Below are 22,699 nucleotides of genomic sequence, written 5' to 3'. Positions count from 1 at the left end.
CACGTTATTAGGAGAAAGTCAAAAAGCCAAAATAATGGGACATATACGAGATGGTACATTGTAAATTATGATTTGTCAAAAAGAAAAAAGGAAAAAAAATTGTGATTTTTATGGTTTAGGGAGCTTCATGTTCTTTTGGGGAGTGGATCCTCTCCAGTGAAGAAAAAACTGGATGGAGTCAATTGTGATCTTTCATCTTTCATTATTCTCTTTCTCATATTTAATTTTGGTCCCACTTATAAAATTAATGATAAGAGATTACAGTGCATTTTCTCTCAGTGTTGAAAAAACTGGAGAGAATCTATTTTCGTTCCTTTGTAGTTTCTCAAAAACCATTGTAGTGGTGGCAGCTAAAATAGATAACAATTATTCTTTACTTCCCTTTGCCGAAAGAAGCTTCAACTTTTGTTTATCAATTTACGAGAAACGACAATTCAAATCTAATGCAACTTTTGTCTTCATCAAACGAACAATCTTTTGATTAGAGTCTTAAATGACAAAACACAACTCCAATCAAATCCAAAACCAGTAGGTAAAGGACCAACATGTTTGAGGTTTGGAGTGCTCATATGGTTAAGAATTAAGAACTTGTGCAAGAAAAAGGAACTACTAAATGAGTGGAATTATGGAAAATAATAAGACCCAAAATTCCGTTTATGGGTCAATATTACAAAGGTTGGGGGGTCATGTTAGGTTTTGTCTAAATAAGTTCAAGCCAATTTATAAAACTACTAGGTTGAGCTGAACCTAACATAGGAGATAAAAGGGAAAAAGGAAAAGAATCACTTTTATTGCATCTACAAAGCATGGTCCCAAATGCTTTACAATCCACAGTTAGACCATGGTTACATAAATAGTCTGCAAAAAATTGAGAGATGTAAGAAAAGCTAATATTAGCACTTTGTTAGTCATGAATTTTGGTCCAAGAAAATCTAATTTGCATTGCTGCTTCTGAATTCTAATCTTGATCAAGATCAAGTAGGTGGAAAGAATCTGTTGAGATTGAATGGCAAAGTGTAGAACTCCTCATTTCTGTTGTCTCCTCTAAAAGTTCTAAACTTGACCCACCATGGCATCCCTCTATCTTTCTTTGATCTTTCAACTTCAATAGTGTTGTCAAGGAACACTGCTACTATCAAACCAACTGTTGCTGGTGATGAGAATATGGTATTTAAGAATGCATTGAACTGCAATCAAGTAAAGAGAGGAAAATGTAATTTGCCTCAAGTTGAAACTGAAGTCTTGAAATAACTGAAAGTGGCAGCACATGTTTACTGATAATAAAAGATAAAGATGCTTAAGAAGAACTCACCCATCCAGCATTCGTATGAACAAGGCCGTGTCGATTCCAATACTGATTGAAAAATTGAGGCACAGATATTCCAAGGAACAATGTGAGGCCAATGATGATAAGGTTTCTCATGGAGTTCATGTTTGTGAACTGAAGAAATGATATTCCAACCGAAGCTGACGAATAAGAAAAGGTAGCAGTCAATAGAAGAATAATTGAAAAAAGAGTATGTAGTGTGGCAATGGAATCTCACTAGAGAAAGGGATGACATGACATACCAACAAGGCCAAAGAGAATGCAGTATAATGCAGCAAATATTGGGAAAGGTATGGATGCAAACACAGCACCAAACTTCCCTGAAGAATACACAACAAAAAGAGCACACAAAGAAGCATCAGTGATTAGCATTTGGAATGATTTTAGTGATGATTTGTATGTACAGACCCAGCATAGAGAAGAATATCATGAAACCAGCAGATATCTGAACAACTCGGCGACTTCCTACTCGCGTTAGTCCAAGGAGTCCCACATTTTCCCTAAAATGAAAAACAATCATGACACTCATCAATCTCCATTGAAAGATACATATAAGAAACTTGTGGTTATAACTTGATGAAGAGCAGGACTTACACAGAAACAGTAGAACCTGTCCCAGTTCCAAAAAGACCATCAAGCATGATGCCGATTCCCTGAGCAATATAAACAAGGTTAGCTCCATCCCTCAGCCGAAGGAAGTTGACCATACTATAAATATTACCCTTTCCATTCCAAAACATGTCATTTTAAGAATTTGGTACATTCATAACTCATCACATCCGGATACAGAATTGTTAGAATTAATGCTAACCTGCCAACCAATGCCGCGACTCAGCACAAAAGCAGGAGGTGGAGTGGCAATTGCTAACCGAGATGCCGCCTTGTATGCAGCAGTTGACTGCAACAAGAAAGGCCATGATCAAGGGACTATAGAAGATTCAAGAAAAATCCTGCAAATCTGAAAATTTGAATACTCCCTCCTCAAAACAAGTGTCTCTTTTTCATTTAGGATTATTGAAATATTAATGTATTTGGACAATTTCTTTGTTTAGGTACATTAAATTTTCAATTAATCTAAATGTATAAGAATCAGTTATTTTGAGAAGGAGGGAGTAATAGGCAACGGATAGAACAAGAAATAGATACCTCCACCATGGAGACAAGAACTGCAGACATCATAGCAAATGAATGGCCAGCCGAAAATGTAGGTGCACCCCATTGGAGAGGGTATGGGAACATGAACCTATTTGAAAGAAAAGAAACTTTAAAGTTCAAACACAGCAAAATCATTTAAGCATAGAAGAAGAAAATCAATACATGTTATTTGATGTATGTACCATGGAGCAGTGGATATCAAATTCGCTTTGTCAGTACGACAACTGTGTTGTGTTCTAACAGGTTTATGCCGGTAAGCTCCACTCGCTGTCAAGATTACGGCGTAAATCCAGATGATTGGAACACAAATCAACACCGGAAAACGTTCAAATATAGGGATATCTCTAAATGGCCTCACATGCTTTAAGTACTGCAATTATACCAAATTAGTGTGTGAACAATTTGATGAAATTCAGTTTCCATTTCGTTTAAGTTCATATTAAAGGCTAAAGCACTTACTTGTGACAATCCAATTACCAACAACAGCATTGGTATACCAATTTCTACACAGTTTCCCAACTGAAAAAGAAAATATGAAAGAAAGTTATATAAACTTCAGTAAATTGTGAAGTATTGGTATATATCATGCTACAATGAGCATGGTGAATTGAAGGATTTTGCTAAAGGAAGTGTCATCAAAGTTAGTATCCACGGATAAATTAAGCATTATCAAATAATGTATAAAGATGGATATGTTCCTCAAGTATTATTTCTGAATAGAAACTTTCTTTTTCTCATCTTTGTATTTTCTGTCGAGACACACTTACCAAACTAGTTTATTATAAAGATCATGATGATTAGAATTTAAATCACAGGCACACCTACCACAGGAAATCCACGTTGAAATAATCCTAATCCAAGCAATCCAACAACGGGTGCCATCCCAAGAGGACTAAAAAATCTGAAAGAGAAAATCCAAAGTAAATGCTTGAACAATCAAACATTTTTTTTAATCAGTTTCTTCATAAATTAATTCACATGTGAATAATTACCTTGAAAAGAGTCCCCATACTTGGCTGTAACCAAGGATTATCTGAATACTTGAGGCTACAATCATAGCTCCTTGTATGGCACGCATTGTTTGTGTAAATCTCTGCAAACCAATCACATGGCAAGTTCTCTTTCAATACCCTACCAAATAAGAAAGAAATTTAAGTATATTTCTAAGAGAAGCTTATATGATATGCAGATCCCTTAGTTCTTTTTAGTTTGCCAATGTCATTTATATGCAAATAACAGGTTTCAATATTCAGTGGAAGTTAAATGATTAACATTTTGAAACTAAAATTGAGTTTCACACTAGTACCATTTTCGCAGCATAACCAATGGATTCTACTGATACACCTTTAAATTTCACTTCAATCTAAATGCTTACGAAATAGATACATATACTCGTATAGATGTCTCAATTCTATAGGTAATGTACAATTTTAAGGTGCTCTCTAAGTCCTTGTTTGGTAACTATTTCAAAACAAAAATCAGAAATACTTGGAGATAGAAAGAAGGAAAATTACTTCATGAGGATCCGTAATTCGCTGCAATGACGAGTCATTGATAATATAAGCAATCGGAAAAACATATGCAAATGAACCTCCAACTACTGCAGGCAATCTTGTTCCAAAAAGTGCTTGAAGAAGTGTGTTAATGCCAGCTACAAAGAGTAGAGTCTGTATCACCCTTGCCTTGTCACCCTGATCATATGAACAACCAAATCAATAACATAAGAAGACAAATTTTGAAGCAATAAATGTGTGCCAAAATCAACTATTGCTTTTTATGCAAGGAATTGGAAATTTTGGCATACATCACTTCCTCCCATGGCTTGAACCAGCAATGAGGGAATCATCACACTTGTTCCCAGCATCAATATGTAATTTTGAAATGCTAAGAGCACAGCTTCAGCTGCAAGACAAGACCAGAACTTCACAGTGAGTGAAAGAGAAAAAGAATGCAAACCATAGTTACTAGAAATCCGGAAAGCGTATCGATACACAGTTTGTTTCGATATGCAATTCGCTACTTTGTATGATTAATCTACAAATAATTTTTAGAGAGAATTCAGCATACGATACATACAACAGGAAATCCAATACATGATACAAGTAAACAAGAGAACCAAGATAGCTGTGGCCTAAATTGGATCACTAAACTCAACATTTAACTACTTAAAGCATATAAAACCAATGATCACATCACATTATCCGAGTTTGCAAGAAATGAAGAATTCCAAATTACTTAGAACAATGCTATACAATAAGAAAACAGCAGCCAGATTTTTTACAAATAACATACATCATCATTAAGTAGGATGATTCACTATCTATACAGGAGTAAGAGAGGAGAAAGAATTATGATATATCTCATAAGTGAATTCAAATAAAAATTGTGACTATCTATCTTTACTACCAAGTATGTGTGTCCAGGTGACATAAACACATGATTAATGATTTACTTAATCCTAAATTAAAATGGGGGACCACATGCTTTAACATCATTATCAATGGCTAATGTTTTGATTTCATCAACCCACGCCAGAAGGAGAAGAAGTTATGTCAGGGTAAAATGGTAACTCTACTACAACTGTCATCATTACTGGCCTGCTGTTGTTATTACTTATTAGTACTGTTTCATATCAATAGCAATAAAGGACAAGTACAAATTAAAATTATAATCAAATACAGAGAAGCCAAATACGTATCTATTTAAAATTACAAATATCTCCACACCAAAGAATGAGTTTTGAAAAAAGTGCATTTGTTTAAATTTTTATCTTTATTTTAATATGATAACATCATTGTTAATGTTAAAATATAGATTTTCACTATATTCAATTTGAAATCAGCCCAACTAGCAAACAGAACCGAAGATCAAGGGAAAAAGTGCTAAACAACAGAAACAGAAAAAACATTAGCCCCACTCCATCTCAACAGAATAAAAATTTCAACTTTTTGATCCATATCGCCAGAACCGAAGTAACAGCATAATCTAGCACTTCTGGGATAACTCATTCGATAGCAAAGGAAAAAAACAAACAAACAAACAAACACAATGTGGAAAATCAAAACAATAAAAATAAAAAATAATAAAAAAGAAAGAAACTTTCTTTCATTTCTTCAATTCATTTGATTTTGCAATGACAAAATGAATCCACATGAAGAAGTTCTAGTAACACTTTCATATCATAGTGCTGCAAAGCTTACAACCCTCTGTTTCCTCTGTTTTTTTTTTAATTATTACCCTTCGTTTTAAATGAATATAAGATAAAAGTGGAAAACTTAAACATTAAGAAGCTTATATATTCTTCTCACATGGCAACAAAAGATTATGAAAATGAAAATGGAGGATGAAGAGTGACATATACATATATTTACATAAGCAACTTTAAAGCTAGAGAGAAACAAGGTACAAGCTCATTTCTGTGTTATGTTTGGATTATGATGAGAGAGAGAGAGAGAGAGAGATACCCCAAGGAGGGTTAGAGTCTAAGCAGTAGTCAAGGTCCTGAAGCTGTTCCATAGGTAGATGGGTAATGTCAGCCATTGTTGAAGCTTCTAATGAAAGAGCTTCAGAAAGAAGCAGAGAGAAGAATAAGAAAAACAGAGAAGAAACAGAGTGAAGCAGAGAGAAAGAAGAAGAAGAAGAATTCCGAACAAAGTAAAGTGAATATATAAAGTGAGAAAAAAAATAATAAAAGAAAGAAAGAAATAAGGATGAATATTTATTTATTAGACTGTGGAAAAGGAAGTGTCTCTGTAACGCCCTCTTCTCTTCTGTCATCAATAAGCTTTTTCCCTTCTTAAAAATAAATTAATAACAAAAAAATAATCACTAAATAAGTAAATATATATTAAAAATATATAATATTTTAATAGATTAATAACTTCGATTTAATATAAATATAAATATTTAGTTTTCACATTTATTACTTTAATTAAAGTTAATGTTAAAATAAAATAATGAATCTTATTTTACCGAAGATAGAGAGACTTAGAGCCCGTTTAGGAAGTAGCAGAAGTTACTTTTTTTTTTACTTTTAGATTATAAAAAGTCACAATCTATATGTTTGGCACTATTTTAAAAAAAGCTTTTAACTTCTCGAAAAGTTAATTTGCAGCTTTTTGAAGAAGTAGAAATATGACTTTTTACTTCTCGAGAAGTCATTCTACCACTTACTTAAAAAAAATTAATTTTAAAACAAAAAAAATCTACTTTCCTTCTTGACTCTATGAAAAATACTGACCCTTCATCACCATTTTCACACAAGGTCTACTAGAAGCATTGGCCTTCCACCATCATTCTCACGCAATGTTCTAAGTCTCGCCATTTTTACGTAATGAAACATCTGATGGAAGTATTAATCCTCCACCATATTTTCAGACAATATTACGTCTGAACAACTTACTGCATATATTCCTTCTAAGTATTTTTTTATCATTTTATCACTATTTTTTATTATTAAATTTGTATTCAAGTGTGATATGAAATTTCAGTTTTAATTTTATCTTTTTCATATGTAATTTTATAGCTTATTATTATTTTCATAATTAATTATAACAAGTTTTTGACCTCAATAAAAGAGAAGAGAGTTCTAATAGGAGTAAAAATAAAAAATAAAAAACAGCAATAAAATATACATTGACACACATTTTATATTTATTTTTTATTTTCACCTACCATATCATACACAATATTAGTGATTAGGTTATGTAAAATCAACATTCAATATTGAAAAATATTTGTTATCATGATTATTTTAATATTCATTCTCTTTTATAAAAAAATTTATCTTTTGCGTTATTTATCCAAACGCTACAACTTTAAAATAAGTATTTTTATAACTAAAAAACCAAATACAAAATAACTTATTTATAAGCTGCTTTTAATAAAAGTTCTTATGTTTTAAGCTCATTTTCCAAAAGAACTTATTTAAGTTATTTACCAAACTGGACCTTAAACTTGTGACTTCTTAAGTGAGTATGAAGAGACTATGGACCCATTTGAAAAACTTTAGAAGTAACTTTTTTTAATTTTTGATTTATGAAAAGTAGTAGTTTTAATATCTGGTGCAATTTTTAAAATCAAATTGCAACTTTCTAAGAAGTTATTTAAGATAATACTTCTACTTTTTATCACATTTCTATAAAATAAGTAATTTTAGAGTTAAAAATCTAAATATAAAATAACTTATTTATAAGTTACTTTTAATAGAGTCATTTATTGTTTAAATTATTTTTATCAAAATGAACTTAATTAAATTGATTATCCGAACTGAGCTTATGTCATTTAAGTTATAAGTTATGGGCTAAAATAATGAATCTTTATAAATAATAAAAGTAAGAGTTTGTATCCCAGTGAGTTGTCATTTTCATCCTAAGAAGACCAAGAGAGTTTAGTACAATTACTCAATTAGTAAGTAGTTAAACTCATGAGTATTTTCATCAGATATTCACATTCAACCGTTGTCTATTTTAATAATTTGGAAGCCTTGTCTTCAAGAAACAACCCAGTTACCTTTTTTAATCTTGGTGTAAATATTTTAATATAAAAAAATATTTTGATATAAGTAATGATTTGGGAGTTGCATAGTCCTACAAATTTGCAAGTGGGGTAAAGAGAGCAGCAAATAAATGATACTAAATAAGGAAGCCAGCAATGCACATTTGTCACTTTGGTCTTCTTCAATCTTCAGAAACTTGTAAACTCTGTGGCCCAACTATTGTACATTTCGCTGCTATTGCAAGTTTTAATTCTCTTGTTGGGTCATAGTCTCAATGGTAATTTATTTCTCTCCTGAGTAATCTAATCATATATGGGTGAAAATTTACGTGTATTAAATTTTATGTGAAATTAATAGTTAAGAATTGTTAATAGGTATAACTAAATTATTATTAAATAACTCTTGATTATTAATTTTATATGAAGTTAATTACACCTGAATTTCTACCTCATATTTGGATTTAAAATTTGATTGAGATTAAGAACTCTTAAAGTAAATTATATAGTGTAGATAAGTTTGTAATGTTATAATGCCTAAAATTATAAACGGGCATTCTTCTTATTTTTTATCAAATTTAAAATTTAAAAATAATAAAAATAATTTATCCAAAGTGACCTTAAATGAATTAGTAGGGGCATGGTTTTGTTACATTAAATGCAACCAAACCAAAGGAACCATTTAATTTGTGTATTCTCTTTTGTGCATTACTTTCACTCATATTCTGGTGGATGTTTCTTTGGTGTTTCCTAATGGAAATGCAAAAGAGAAGAATATGTGCTCTTGCCTAAGTGGAAGCCGCCGCAAACAGTGCCTACTTTTTCATTTTTGTTTGCCAATTTACTATTATTGTCTTTATAAATAATAAGTGTCTCATGCTATGTAAATAAATTATTCTTATCAATAAATTCACCAATATATATCACTTTTGTGTAAAGTAATGTTAATTATATCTATTTATTTTTATTTGTTGGTGAATTTTAAAATATTTATTTATTTACAATATTTAGATATATATTTAGTACTAATTTAGATCTCTAATTTTAAGAAAGAAAACAAATATCATATTTTTATTCATATTTTTTCTAATATTTTTATTGTGTTACCAAAATATCTATTTTATTTTTTCAATCTGAGTATCTTTTTTCCTTTTTTTCATTAAAAAAATAGAGGCAATAAATATATAGAGAATACTAATAATAAGTCCAAAGACAAGACAACAACAATAATCAAATGAGAAATGGAGAAGATTGAGTTTCATCTCACACGAGCATTTGCGGCTACATGATATCTAGTCATCTACTCTCAAGACTATATTGAAATGTATGACGATATTTTAGAATATCTAAAAGTGAGTGTTTATGAATATGCAATTTAACTCGATTCAATAATAATAAAAGTAAAAATTTATATACAGTAATTTTTATATAATACTATTTATTAAAAATTATTAAATAATTTAACATATTTAAATAAATTATTATCGAAACTATTGCACGAGAGTGTTGAGTAGATGTTTGAGTTTGAGAAAAAGAGCTTAAATGGATATCCGGTTCAAATGGGAACAGAGGAAAAAAAGATGGTTTGCAGGGTCATATTAGGAAGTAGGAAACTCTGATATCTGTTTTGTAATTTGTCGTCACCATTAGGGCTGACAATGGGTAGGGTAGGGTAGGGTTTGGATCCTACCCTAACCCTACCCGCGGGTTGAAAATTCTATTAATACTCTACCCTACCCTATTCGCGGGTTGAGAATCTCTCAATCCTAACCCTACCCGCACCCTAAAGTTCTAAACCCTACCCTACCCTATCCTACCCGCAGATATATAAAATTTTTTCAAAGTACATATAAAATTCAATCATATCAAATTTTATACATATTAATGACATAAAAAATAACAAACTAGTACTCTAAATTACTAAATTAACTAACTAGTTTAGTGGTTGTTTACTTATTGTAAGTCATTACATAAGAAAGGTTGTAGGTTCAACTCTCACTTCTTTAACTATATACCTAATTTTTATAAAATATGTGTTATATATTTGAGGTGCGGGTAGGGTAGGGTAGGGTACACCCTAAACCCGTACCCTACCCTACCCGCAGACATACCCGGACCATACCCTACCCTACCCGCAGCGGATAGGGTAGCCTACCCTACCCGAACGGGTTGGACCGGATTGGGTACCCGCGGGTAGGGTATGAATTGCCAGCCCTAGTCACCATTGCATGCACTTTGCAGCTTTATCTTTCACTTCTCCCATCTTCCATAATAATTTCAAGACTTTTTGCGACTATACATACGCTAACGCTGCATTTTTACAACTAGTATTGCTTTCGTTATTCAATCTATTAATTGCTTCACTTCAATTTCTTTTGGGGAAGTATGAGAGCTAATGTTTATACAATAGAGGTTTATGAAGTATTAGAGATATAATTATTAGTATTCCTTTTTTTCATCGGTTGAAATTTTTAAAATGAGTGACCCAAAATCAGTTTAAATTTTGAAGGCAAATTTTTGGGTTTTAAACTAATGATTATTGGAGGATTTCATTATCTTTAAGAGTGGTGAATAGATAAATAATCTAATGCATAAATTAAAACTCCATGAAATTATTAAATGGTTCCATGCGGATTTAATTAAAATTATGTTAATGTATTTAGGATATTATTTATTACAATTATGCTACGTGTTCGTATGTAAAAAATCAGCAATTAATTAATTGTTGTATATAGAAATACGTATTTAATATTTTAGAATTTTTTTGTTATACTATTATAAATAAATTTAATTATTATTAGTTTATTTCAGGTTTGATTATATATTAATGATAAATTTAAGTATTCTAACAACTGATTATTTAGTTAAAAAAATTATGAATCAAATTATCAAAAATATAAATATATAATAACTCATTTTTAATGTAGATAAAGTATTTTTGTATATATCAATATAATATTTAAGTATATTTCGTATTGATTTTATATTTATTTAGAATCAATTAGAATTTATCAGAATTGTTTAGTATATTTGAATATTTATTATAAAATAGAGTAAAGTATCTTTTTGTCTCCAAAATTTGGAATAAGTTCTAAAGTTGTCCCCTAACATTTTAATCGTCCTATTTAAATTCCTAATGTTTCAAATTTGACTCAATATTGTCCTGCCGTTAGAGATCCGTTAACAGAATTGACAGCGGGATAAAATTGAGACGATTTTGAAACGTTAAGGACTTAAATAGGACGAAAACGTTGGAGACAAAAACGATACATAGAAATTAATTTTAGTTTTATTCTTTAATAATATCAATTTTTTACTGTACATAGTATTCAATTACTTTTTAATCACATCTAAGTAAATTACACTTAATCATATTACTTTTATTCTAAATAAATTTATTTTTTTATAATTTTACAAGTTAATATAAAAATATAAAAAAATTTATTTAGAATAAAAGTAGTATGATTAAGTGTAATTTAGATTAAAAAATAATTGAATATTATATACAGTAAAAAATTGATATTATTGAAGGATAAAATTAAAATTTATTTCTAAGTATCGTTTTTGTCCCCAACGTTTTCGTTCTATTTAAGTCCCTAATATTTCAAAATCGTCTCAATTTTGTCCCCCGTCAATTTTGAGTAAATTTTTTTTTGGTGTCTATTTTTTTTAATTTAAACAATTCACATTTTACCGATTGAAAAATGATAATCTACCCCCTATTCTTCTTTTTTGTTAGACATGATTTTTTCTATGAGAATTTTCAATAAAAATTAACAAAAAATATTTACATATGAAATTAACTTATATGATCTGACTTTTACCTACTCTATACATGGATAATAACCATTTGATTAGGATTATTTATTGTCTATACAGTCATCAAAATAATGCTGCAGAGGAATGATAACTATTTGATTAAGATATCGTTTTGATGATTATGTAAAAACTAAACAATCTCAATCGAATGGTTATTATTTACATAGGACTGATAAAGGTTAGGTCATACAAGTTACGTTACATATAAGTATTTTTCGTCATCTTTTACCAAAAATTCTTATAAAATAGCTCATACGTCTAATAAAATTGAAGAATAAGAGTTCATGCGTCTAATGAAATTAAAAGGAATGATAAGGAATGTATTATCATTTTCCAATCATTAAAGTGCGAGTTGTCTAAATTGAAAAAAGATAGGAGCTGATTAAAAATTTTACTCAAAAAATTTAAATAAGCTCAAACAGTTTAAATTTACCCATTATTTGTGTTTCTCTAACATTACCGAAAATAGAAATAAGATGATGTATAGTTCAACAAAATATTAAAGTTAAACATGTATCCATGCCCCATGGATGCATGCTAGTTACTATAAGAATGAAATAATCTCATGATAAAGACAAACAAAAACACACATAATAAAAAGAGTATGCTATAAGAATATATGTTGTAAGATAACTAAATAGGAGAAATTAAATGTATGTTTTTGAAAAATATAGTAATCTCTAACAGTATCGCTAACAGTCAAGATTCTTGATCCAAACCAAACAAACAAAGACAACAACTAACTATACATATAAGGTATCTATATGACTAAGTTGTAAATCAAACTAACTTTGGTGTTTCTCAATAATATGAAAACTTATTTAGAAACTGAAAAGAAAATTAAAATTTTAATATTTTGCCCTAAAAAAGAAAAGAAAACAAGCATATTGAGAAGGATACCTCCAAGAAGATGATGTTAGAGACTTTCAAAGTGTTGCACTACTTCATGATGACACCAATGCAATGCATGCAAGGCCAGAAAAAAGAGATATAGTACTAAAGAGTAAAGAGCATTTTGTTGTACCTATCTATCTTTTAGGGCCATAAAAGAAAATAAAGCCACTCAAGAAAGGGAAGAGTACAAATAGAATAAGGCATCCACCTATATATATATATAATTGAAGAGACAAGTAGTACTTAGCCAAATATGTATGTTTGTGACTAAACTTAAATCTCTTTTTATACTAAAAATAATAAAAATATATTATTCTTGATCTAAATATATATAATAAAAAAATTTATCGCCTTCATATTTAGATAAATTGATTTTTTTATAATTTATTTTTTATCAGATAACTTCAAATCTTAAGATTTTCTATGAATTGAGAATAGCATGTGGTTGAATGTGTATCATCCAAAAGTGATTATTTGTTATTTGTTACTACCTTGCTAATAGCTCTAACTAAAGAGGTACTAAATACATTATTAATTGATGTCATTAAATTAAATCATATTAAAAACATATAAGAAACTAATTTTTAGTTAGCTAACATTAATTAATTTTAATGTTTAAATTTATAATGCAAGGTTTGTTATTAAGGATTTATGATTTCGGTATAGAATTTAAGATAAATAAATTAATTTTAAAAAAATTATTGATGTTGACTGAAAAAAAAAATATTTCTCTAATATTATTTTATAAAAAAATATTTAAGTTTTGAGTAGAATTATCTAGTGTATGCATGTAAGATCTCTTTTAATGTTTTCAACTTTGAATACAACTATTTTGGGGGTAAGATTGCTTTATTTGGCACTATATTCTGCCCTTTTTATAGGAATATATTCCAATTAGCACACTTTATCATACTGATGACGCCTCCACTCACATTTTTATTTCCCATAAAAAAAAAACACAGGATCCCTTCCTAATTTAAGTGCTACAAAAAGAGACAGTTATGAATCCATATATAGCAACATTATTTGAAGATCATTTTCTCAAGAAGTATATATATAAGTATGATCTTACTATTATATATTTATTCCATTTATATATCACATACACTATCATTTCTATAAATTTTTTGGGGGGTCTTTCTATTAAAAGAACACATGATTTTTTTTTTTTTTTTGGTAATTAAGAACACATGATATTTGATTATGCATTTGTTTTGTTGAATTCATATATATTCATAATCAATTAAAAAAAACGCGGTGGAGTGAATATTTTTGGAGGGGGTGTATTGCTTTTTGGGCTGGCCCAATAGCTGTTGTAACACATAGCCCAGTAAAAAAACACATTAAAGTGACCACTGGTCATAAAAATATTAATCAAAATCAGAGTTTGAGTGCCGAAGAGCCTTAGCTCAGTGGCACTTCATCCCTTCCCCATCACTAAGGTGTGTTGTATATCTAGGATTGAGGATTGTCCAATTCACTGACCAAACAAAAAATATCAGAGTTTGAGTTAATCAATTTAGATTGATTTTTGTAATAGTAATAATTTATTGACTAACAACAAATTTATAAACAAAATTTAGGTCTATAATAAATTAATCTTTGTTCTACTAAACTAAAAAAATATCATAAAAGAATTATTTTGGGTTGTTGTAGAGCAGAGAGGATAGGATTGTAGGTAGGAACAAATCTATTTTCTTGTTTCCTTGAGAATATGTTTTTGGTTTCATGTTATGATTTCTGAGAGTGTCCTCATCCATATAATGACACCTTTTTGTCCCAAGTGCTGCATTATGCTCTCATCATGCACCCATTATCATTTTCTAAAAGCTATATATAAAATAAAATCACTTCAATTTGGCATGTACCATTGCATCATATACATACAATAATTATATTAAGGTTAAATTATTACTATGTTAATTTTATAGTTTTATCAAATTTTTAATTAAGTTTTTATTTTTTTTATTTTTAAGTGAGTTTTTATATTACTTTTTAATTTTATTATAATTAGGTTTTTTTATTAAAAATATTAAAATTAAGAAAATATTTCTCCCAAAATATATGCGATTAAAGATTTAGTTATGTTTTTAATTATAAATATTTTCAATTTGTAAAAAAATATTCAATTAATTCTGAATGTCCTAATTATAAAATTAAAAAACAGTACAAAAATCTAATTAAAAAATAAAATATAAAAATCTAATTAAAAATTTAATAAAATTACAGAAACTAATAAAATAATTAAACTTCATATTAAACATCATTTATATATTAATCAACTTTAGATCCTCTAAATTAAAGAAGTTGATAAAATAATAAAATAAATAATTAATTATCATTAAATTTATAACTCTTATAAAATATATATTTTACTATTTTAATTTAAAAATAATTAATTTTTTACTTTATTACTTTATCAACGTATCCACTTTAGAGCCAATGAATAATAGCTCAAATGGCATAGTCTTCCCATACTCAATTAAGAAATTGCGGATTATATCTTTTAGTAAAAAAAAAAAAAAAAAAAAAAAAAAAAAAAAAAAAACAACAACGTATCCACTTTAGAAGATCCATATTAACCAGTCAAACGTGAATTCATAAAGTTGGGCCACAAGTTAGAGGTGATAATACTGATGAGATTTGCATTGCCCTACATATATATTTTGAGCAAGAAATTAAACTATATCACCGACTACTATATATATTTTCTCCCAAAATTATTCTTAAAGTTTCGTGTCCCGCATAATTATTTTTGAGAAATAACAATAATAATGCAGCTAACATTTAAAATCCGTACCTTAATATACGTGGTGGGCCAATTTCGAATGTTCCTCGTCATCACCTTATATAAACACAGAGAACAAAATGAACCCTAATTAATTTGATAAATTAACTAAATCATATTGATAGCTAAGTATATTATATTTTTGGATTATTTGTAGCTAATAAACATCAATTGATTTTGATTAGTACTAGGATTATTCGAGACTTTTTGTTCATTATTATTAGTATTATGCATAATGTGACTTTGTGATTGTGGAAGTGGAACTTTATTCCGGATTGGTCCACACGTAAGACACTATTTAATTAATTCTAAATGGGTTGGTGTATATATATAATGTCTTAATAAAAGTAATTGAGATATGGACACAATTTCATGAAATATTTAGCATTATTCGTCGGTGCTTCATGAATTGGGTGCACCTTTGGCTATATATATACCACTCAACTTTATATACTCTAAATATATCTCGAGTTCTTCAAATAATTAATCGGTTAAAAAAATTGTGTCAACTATGTTTTTTCTTTATTATAAAGCAGTAATAAGGAAAGGATTGTTAAAATAAATTGCGAATAATAATTTCATAAGTAGTAGAAATTTTGCTAAGAGAATAAAAGTTAGAAAACCTAACGTTTGAAATTCATATTCATGTTTTAACGGATTTAGGTCTGGATAAATAATTTAATTAATTTTTTTAAATAATTTAAATAATAAATATTTATATTAAAAATAATTTATAAATAAGTTATTTGGTATTTGGTTTTCTAATTTTAAAAGTGCTTATTATTTTAAGAGAAGAATGATAAAAAAAAAATTATTACGAGAAAAATTATTTTTTTAACTTCTCTATAAATAATAAAATAGCTTTTTAAAAAGTTGTAATTTAATTTTAAAAATTGTACTAGATATTAATACTATACCTTTTTATAAGTTAAAAAAAAATAATTTATGGACGTATCCAAATAATGGACCCTTAATTTGATTTGAATTTAAAGTTAACTAGTTAAGGATAAAAAAATATTAACCACGAGTTAAATTAGGGAACTAACTATTTTACAGCTAATCTTTTTACAAATTTTTTTTTATTTTAAATTTTAAATCGTAAATCTTAAACTATAAATTTTAAATTTTAAATTTTGATCGTAAATCCTAGTTCCTCCAAAATGTGCAGATTAAAGAATTATTTTAAAAAATTAATCAATACTGACTAATTAAAAATTAATTCTCTATATTTATGAATAAAACAAATATGAAAAATAAAATCTTTTAAAAGAAAAACAATATTTGTCTATTTGTGTATATATGTAAATAATTAAATATATAATAACTTGCTTATCAATCACTAATAAAGGTTTATTGCGGTATAACAAGGGAATTATACTTTTAAGAAAAATAATCAGTGTTAAAGAAGTTAATTGTTAGAAAGGACTACATTTAATCTTACTCTAATGTACGTAATGATGCTAAAAGTTCCCCAGAATTGAAAAATTTAGTAGGAACGTGATTTTAATGCTAGGATCGGATTTTAATTTGTTCTATTCTGTGATGATGATTAGTGTTGAACGTAACAGATTAACAGATAAGCCAATTATTAGGTCAGTGAAAGCAAGTCTCTCGATTAAGATACCTAAGTGCAAAGCATAGTTTAATTAACATCAGAGTTTTAATATAGATATTTAGATAAACTTTGTTGTCACGGTGTGAAAGCTAGATACTAACAATAATATAATTATTACCATACGCTTTATGTATGTGATATGATGATTAATACTTAATTAGCATGCATAATTAAATACTTCGATATATATACATATGTAGAAGTAATAATTATATTAACATTTTTTGGAAATGATATTAAGCACTGACTTCTAACCAAAACCTCTCTTTAAGGTACAGTTTGGGTAACTAATTTAATTAAGTTTTTTTTGATAAAATAACTTAAATAATTAATGACTCTGTTAAAAGTAATTTATAAATAAGTTATTTTATGTTTGAATTTTTAACTCTAAAAGTATTTATTTTATAGAAATATGATGAAAAGTAGAAGTATTATGAGAGAAGTTATTTTTTTTTTACTTCTCTATAAACTCCTAAATAGCTTAAAATTACAATTTAATTTTAAAAATTACATCAGACATTAATACTACTACTTTTTATAAGTCAAAAATTAAAAAATAGTTACTTTTAAAATTTCCAAACCGACCCTAACTCCTTTTTCTTTTGTGTACAATACCTTTTCTATTAAACTTCTTGTTTAATTTTTCTTTAATTTGTGCCATGAATACATTGAATCTTTGTCATTTGTAAGAGGCTAATGATCCGTGTAGATTCATGCATTTAAATAATTTTTAAATGATAAAATTCAAAACTGATTATCTATTATTAAACAATTCATAAACTAATAAACTTTTATCTTAACTTTTAAGCTCTTAGAGATATATAATAATTAAAGTTTTATCTTAAATTTTAAGTTATTTTGTTTAGCTAAAATTAGATTTAAGTTTTTATCATTTTATTATTCAATCAATTACTATTATAATCACTTTCAATTAGGATTGTAATTAATCTATATATAATTAACTCTAGCATAATTCGTATTTGGATTTAGCCAACTTTTGTTCTAATAAAATTCATCGTATAAAATAAGAGTAACAAAATTTACAGGCAAGGGATTAATAATTTAATAAGTAAATTGGATACAACAATGCTAAATGTAACTTTGAAAGAAGAGACCAAGGGAAAGGAAAAAGAAAAATAATAAGAAGTAATTAAGTAGCTAGAGAGAAGAAATATCAAATTTTGTATTTAAAGAGTTATTAGCTCCACATAGATATAAATAATATTTTTGTATCTGATATATGAAAGCGATGTTTAAATGGATTGATGTAAACCAGGCATTAAGAAGAACAAAGAAAACAACGTGAGCTTCAAATTTGGAACACGTGTATTGCATATATAGCTATAGGTACCATATATGTCGGTGTGAAATCAAGAACCAAATAAAAAATTAAAAATTAAAAATAATTAAGTACTGTATATATTGTGTAAATAATAATAATAATAATTTTTATATATCTATGTAATTTCCTCTATCTATAGATTCAACGTTGTCTTCATAATTAGTTAAGATGAAACTAAATTACAGTTTTTATAGAGGAATTGGAGCGAATTATAGGTGAATATATATTATAGAGATAAAAATTAAAGTAGTACAGTTTATCAAAATTTATAATTTATGATCACACAAGAAATAATCAAAATAACCATCACTATTACATATAAAACAGAAAATGCAATATTGTTTACAAGGATGTTTCAAGGGGGACCGCTACTTTTAATAAGAAATAATATATGATCCGTCCACTTTTTAATTTTTAGATCTAATTAATTAACCTTTAATCTTAATTAATTATCACTTTTAATGGCTTTAATTACTAAGTCAACAGATGCAATGATGTGACAAATTTACTCATAAAATGACAAGAGTGAGCTTATTTTGGTGGACTAGTTTAATGATATAGATGTTTACAATTAAGCTATATATTGAGGATTTGATAATGAGGTGCCATCATTATTATGTTGTCCTTTTTATTGATCCGAGACTAATTATTATGTTCCCATAATTGAATGTTAGCCATAATCTTTTGTTGATTGGTGTAACTAAGAATCATCATGAGTTTCGTCTTTTTTTCGGAAAATTTTCCAGGGGTTTGTCTTTTGTATTTCTTTCTCCTCATCCGATCCTTACGAAAAATATGAGAAGATAAATTTATTTCTGTTCTGATAATATGAGTCAAACTTTTGGTATGAGAATTCAGGTCATAAAAGTTGGAAAAGGATTGGCACATTAATTTGCTTTTTTTTTAATCCCTACTCTTATAGTAATATATCATACCAAAAAAATTGTTTTGGCTTATGAATTTTTGAAAATTTTGTTTTTGGTTAATAATAGATTTTTGGCCATTTTTTGCGGATCGTAATTCAGTCATCGAAGTTAAAAAATTTTACAAAATTAGATTTTTATGAAATTTTATTTACCGATCTTTCCAACAATTTAAGAATGGTTAAAAAATAAATTTTATAAAAAAAGTTATGAAGGTTTGAAATATGGATTGTTGAAAAACTGGATTTTTATAATATATCAGCCTTTTCACGTAGGGTTGCACACGGATTGGATCGGATATCAAGTATATTCGCATAATTCAAAAGAATCATTTTAAAGGCCTTTTTTGGTTCTAGAAAATCTATTTTTTCACCTGTTTAAGCCTATTTACTCTTAAGATATTATCAATAAAAGTTCTCTTGAATAACAAAAGCAAAATAATAACACAAGATCTAAGTTTAATTATTCTAAGTTAAAGTACAACATAAAAAAATTAAAAACAATATATTATAAAATTCATAAAACAGTACACTAAAATTCATATCACATTAGGGTTTACTTTCTTAAACTATGCTATATATATGAGACATGCGGATATGCGGAATGGATCCGCAGATATCATTGCCAAATCCGCAATCCGATCCTACCATAGTGCGGATCAGATTTGATCCGATCCGATCTGATGACTATGCGGATCGAATAATATCCATAAAATTCGGATCGAATGCGGATAATTACTGCGAATATGCGGATATTATTCGATCCATGTGCAGCCCTATTTTCACATTCTGATATACCGTGCGTACGCGAACATAGATTGCGTACGCGACTTAGTCACGTTTACGCTCATGCGTACACGAGCGAGCTCAAATGTCCAAACCTTCCGTATACGCAAAGGTGGTCCGCGTACACGAGTTTTGAAAATTTACACTCATGCGTATGCGAGCATGTGCATGTGTATGTGACTACCCTATTTTTCTGAAAAGTGAATTTTAAGTTTTCAACCATTCCTTGAACCTTCTAAACCTTTATAAACCTCGAAAAAGGGTCTAGAACCTGTGTAATTAAGGATATAGGAGTTAGAAACAAGAATTTAAGGGATGAGTTGATGAATTGGAAATAGATGAATAAAGTGTGAAGTGGTGTATGAAGAGGATGAATGTGAAAATTGATTATGATGATGAATGATGGCGATGAATGAGATTAATTAAGATTGAATATGAATTGAGAAGAGATTGAAGAAGAGATGGATAATGAGATTGATAATGAAATGATAATGATATTGATGTTGAACATAATTCTGATTATGATATACCTGTTTGAGTAGATGTAGTGGCACTGATTCACTTGCTCCGGATTTGGTTTGAGTCTCCTAGGGTATATGTATTTGGTTAGCCCCCACTTGTTCCCGGTCGAGAATGATACGAGATTTGAGAAATTATCTGAGTTTCGCATTTTTCTTGGTAGATACAGTGGGTTGGCTCCACTTGCTCTAGGTTCAGATTTGAGATTCTGTTGACCCTCCGTCGTAAGATGTGGCCAGATACTTATACCTTTCTGGATGTCCCCCAATGCATTTGATACAGGAATATGAATTTTGTGCTTGGGGATGCGCGCATGTAAGGACCGGCCAGGGTTCACTACCAGATATATCGGGTTTGGCTGTATAACCGATAGATGAGCTCATTAGCCATAAGACAGGCATGCATCATTTGCATTTGTGTGTATTATTTGAGTGTTGATCTTGTTTTTGATTTGCCTAGTTGAGTAATTACCTCTATCTGCTATTTGATTTAATTGCTCTATCTGTACTCTCTATTTGTGTATGCTTTGCATTGTTTTGTTTGTGCTTGACAACTGAGAGATCCCTCATGTTGACGGTGGTGACACTGATGGTTGTTTCTCATATGTGACAATGGAGGTTAAGGCAGGGTGGACTAGGTGTTGCTTTATTACTCTAATTTATGTATTAGTTGGATGGAATGAGTGATGTGAGTTGGGTAGGAAGCCTCTAGGTATGTCCTCGGTCCTTTTAATTTCTTTAAACTATTTACCTTACTGACTTGTAAACTAAATGAGCTTCTTTATGACTTTTTAAAGTAAGTTTTTTCATAAAACTTTTTCAAAAAGTTATTTCAAGGATAAATTGTTTTATGAGCAATGCTAGGGGACCAGCAATTTTTGTGATTGTTAGCCATCAACTAGCCATCAATGATGATTTGATGGTGTGAGATTGGTGTGAGATTTCATCCAATGGCTCACCTTTCTCTGCTGGTTACATGCTGGCCAAAATTCAATAAAACTGCTGGCCCCCTAGACTTTTCCTTGTTTTATAATGAAATTAATTCTATTTGCAAGTATTTCTTTACTTTGATGGTATTTTCTTCCATGTTGAGAACCTGTGAGGATGATGTTCTCACCCTCTACAGATTTTCTTTTCAGTGACGGGTTCAGAAAGTTTTGGCGCGAAGTCGCAACCGATCTACAAAACTTTATATTATATATATTTGTGTGTTGTATTTCCTATTTGTTTGTTTAGTTGAGATTTTATCCGTCGTTATTTATTATTTTGAGTTTTTAGAGGGGCACAACTTGTATTTTGAGGATGGAATGAATAATAGTATATATGTATTATATATATTATGTGATTATGCTTATGTGTTTACGTGGTTTATCTAAAGAAAAAAGACTTTTCGTTTTCATAGTTAAAACTTCGGTTTACATTCGTAAAGGTTTAATATTAAATAAATATAGTATAAACTTAAAAAGAGTAGAAGTAGATGACACCTGAACTTTTAGTACGATTATGAAGAATTAAAAATTGGGATGTTAGATTATACATTTTTAATATTGATCTTTTTCATTATTTCTTTTTATATACTTTACATCTTAATATATTATATATTTTTTTTACAATTATAATTATGAAAAATAAAAAAATGATGTATTGTTTAAAAAAAATACTAATATCTAAGAGAATATAACTTATACAATGTCAATATCTATTGATACCAGCAGATAGTATTTTAAAGTCGAATATTATTTTAAATTATTTACAAATTCAAAAAGTATCATTCTAGTTTTTTTAACAATCTTTATCTGTATAGTCATTTCTTTATTATCATATTAATAATAAACTTAAAAAATAATTATATTTATATATTTTATTTTAAAGACAATTTACGTTTTTAAATTGTTTTAATCTTAAATTTACGCAAATGCATTATTTCAAAAATGGTTACGTTGTTTCACTATATTATATAAATCGCTACTGGCAGTAACGGTTTATAATTATACAGAAACCGCTAGAGTCAACAGCGGATTCTGTTCAAAAAATGTAGCA

General features: G+C 28.5%; 1 protein-coding gene across 1 annotated transcript; it reads right to left on the bottom strand.

The window, feature by feature from the left end:
• Nucleotides 1-815: 815 nt before the first annotated feature.
• On the bottom strand, nucleotides 816-6,099 carry LOC130942149 (nucleobase-ascorbate transporter 1). Its single transcript, XM_057870844.1, has 14 exons — nucleotides 5,947-6,099; nucleotides 4,287-4,384; nucleotides 3,997-4,173; nucleotides 3,475-3,575; nucleotides 3,308-3,383; nucleotides 2,942-3,001; nucleotides 2,665-2,852; nucleotides 2,474-2,570; nucleotides 2,139-2,225; nucleotides 1,922-1,980; nucleotides 1,736-1,827; nucleotides 1,570-1,647; nucleotides 1,313-1,467; nucleotides 816-1,187 (listed from the first exon to the last, which is right to left on the bottom strand). Exons 1-14 carry the CDS (start codon nucleotides 6,020-6,022, stop codon nucleotides 975-977), a joined length of 1,557 nt encoding a protein of 518 aa, XP_057726827.1. The 5' UTR covers nucleotides 6,023-6,099; the 3' UTR covers nucleotides 816-974.
• Between the last annotated feature and the right edge of the window lie 16,600 nt (nucleotides 6,100-22,699).

Source organism: Arachis stenosperma, chromosome 7 (assembly GCF_014773155.1).
Source record: "Arachis stenosperma cultivar V10309 chromosome 7, arast.V10309.gnm1.PFL2, whole genome shotgun sequence".
Lineage (NCBI taxonomy): Eukaryota > Viridiplantae > Streptophyta > Magnoliopsida > Fabales > Fabaceae > Arachis > Arachis stenosperma.
Note: the sequence above shows the minus strand (reverse complement) of the source record. Positions and strands in the feature narration are given on the sequence as shown.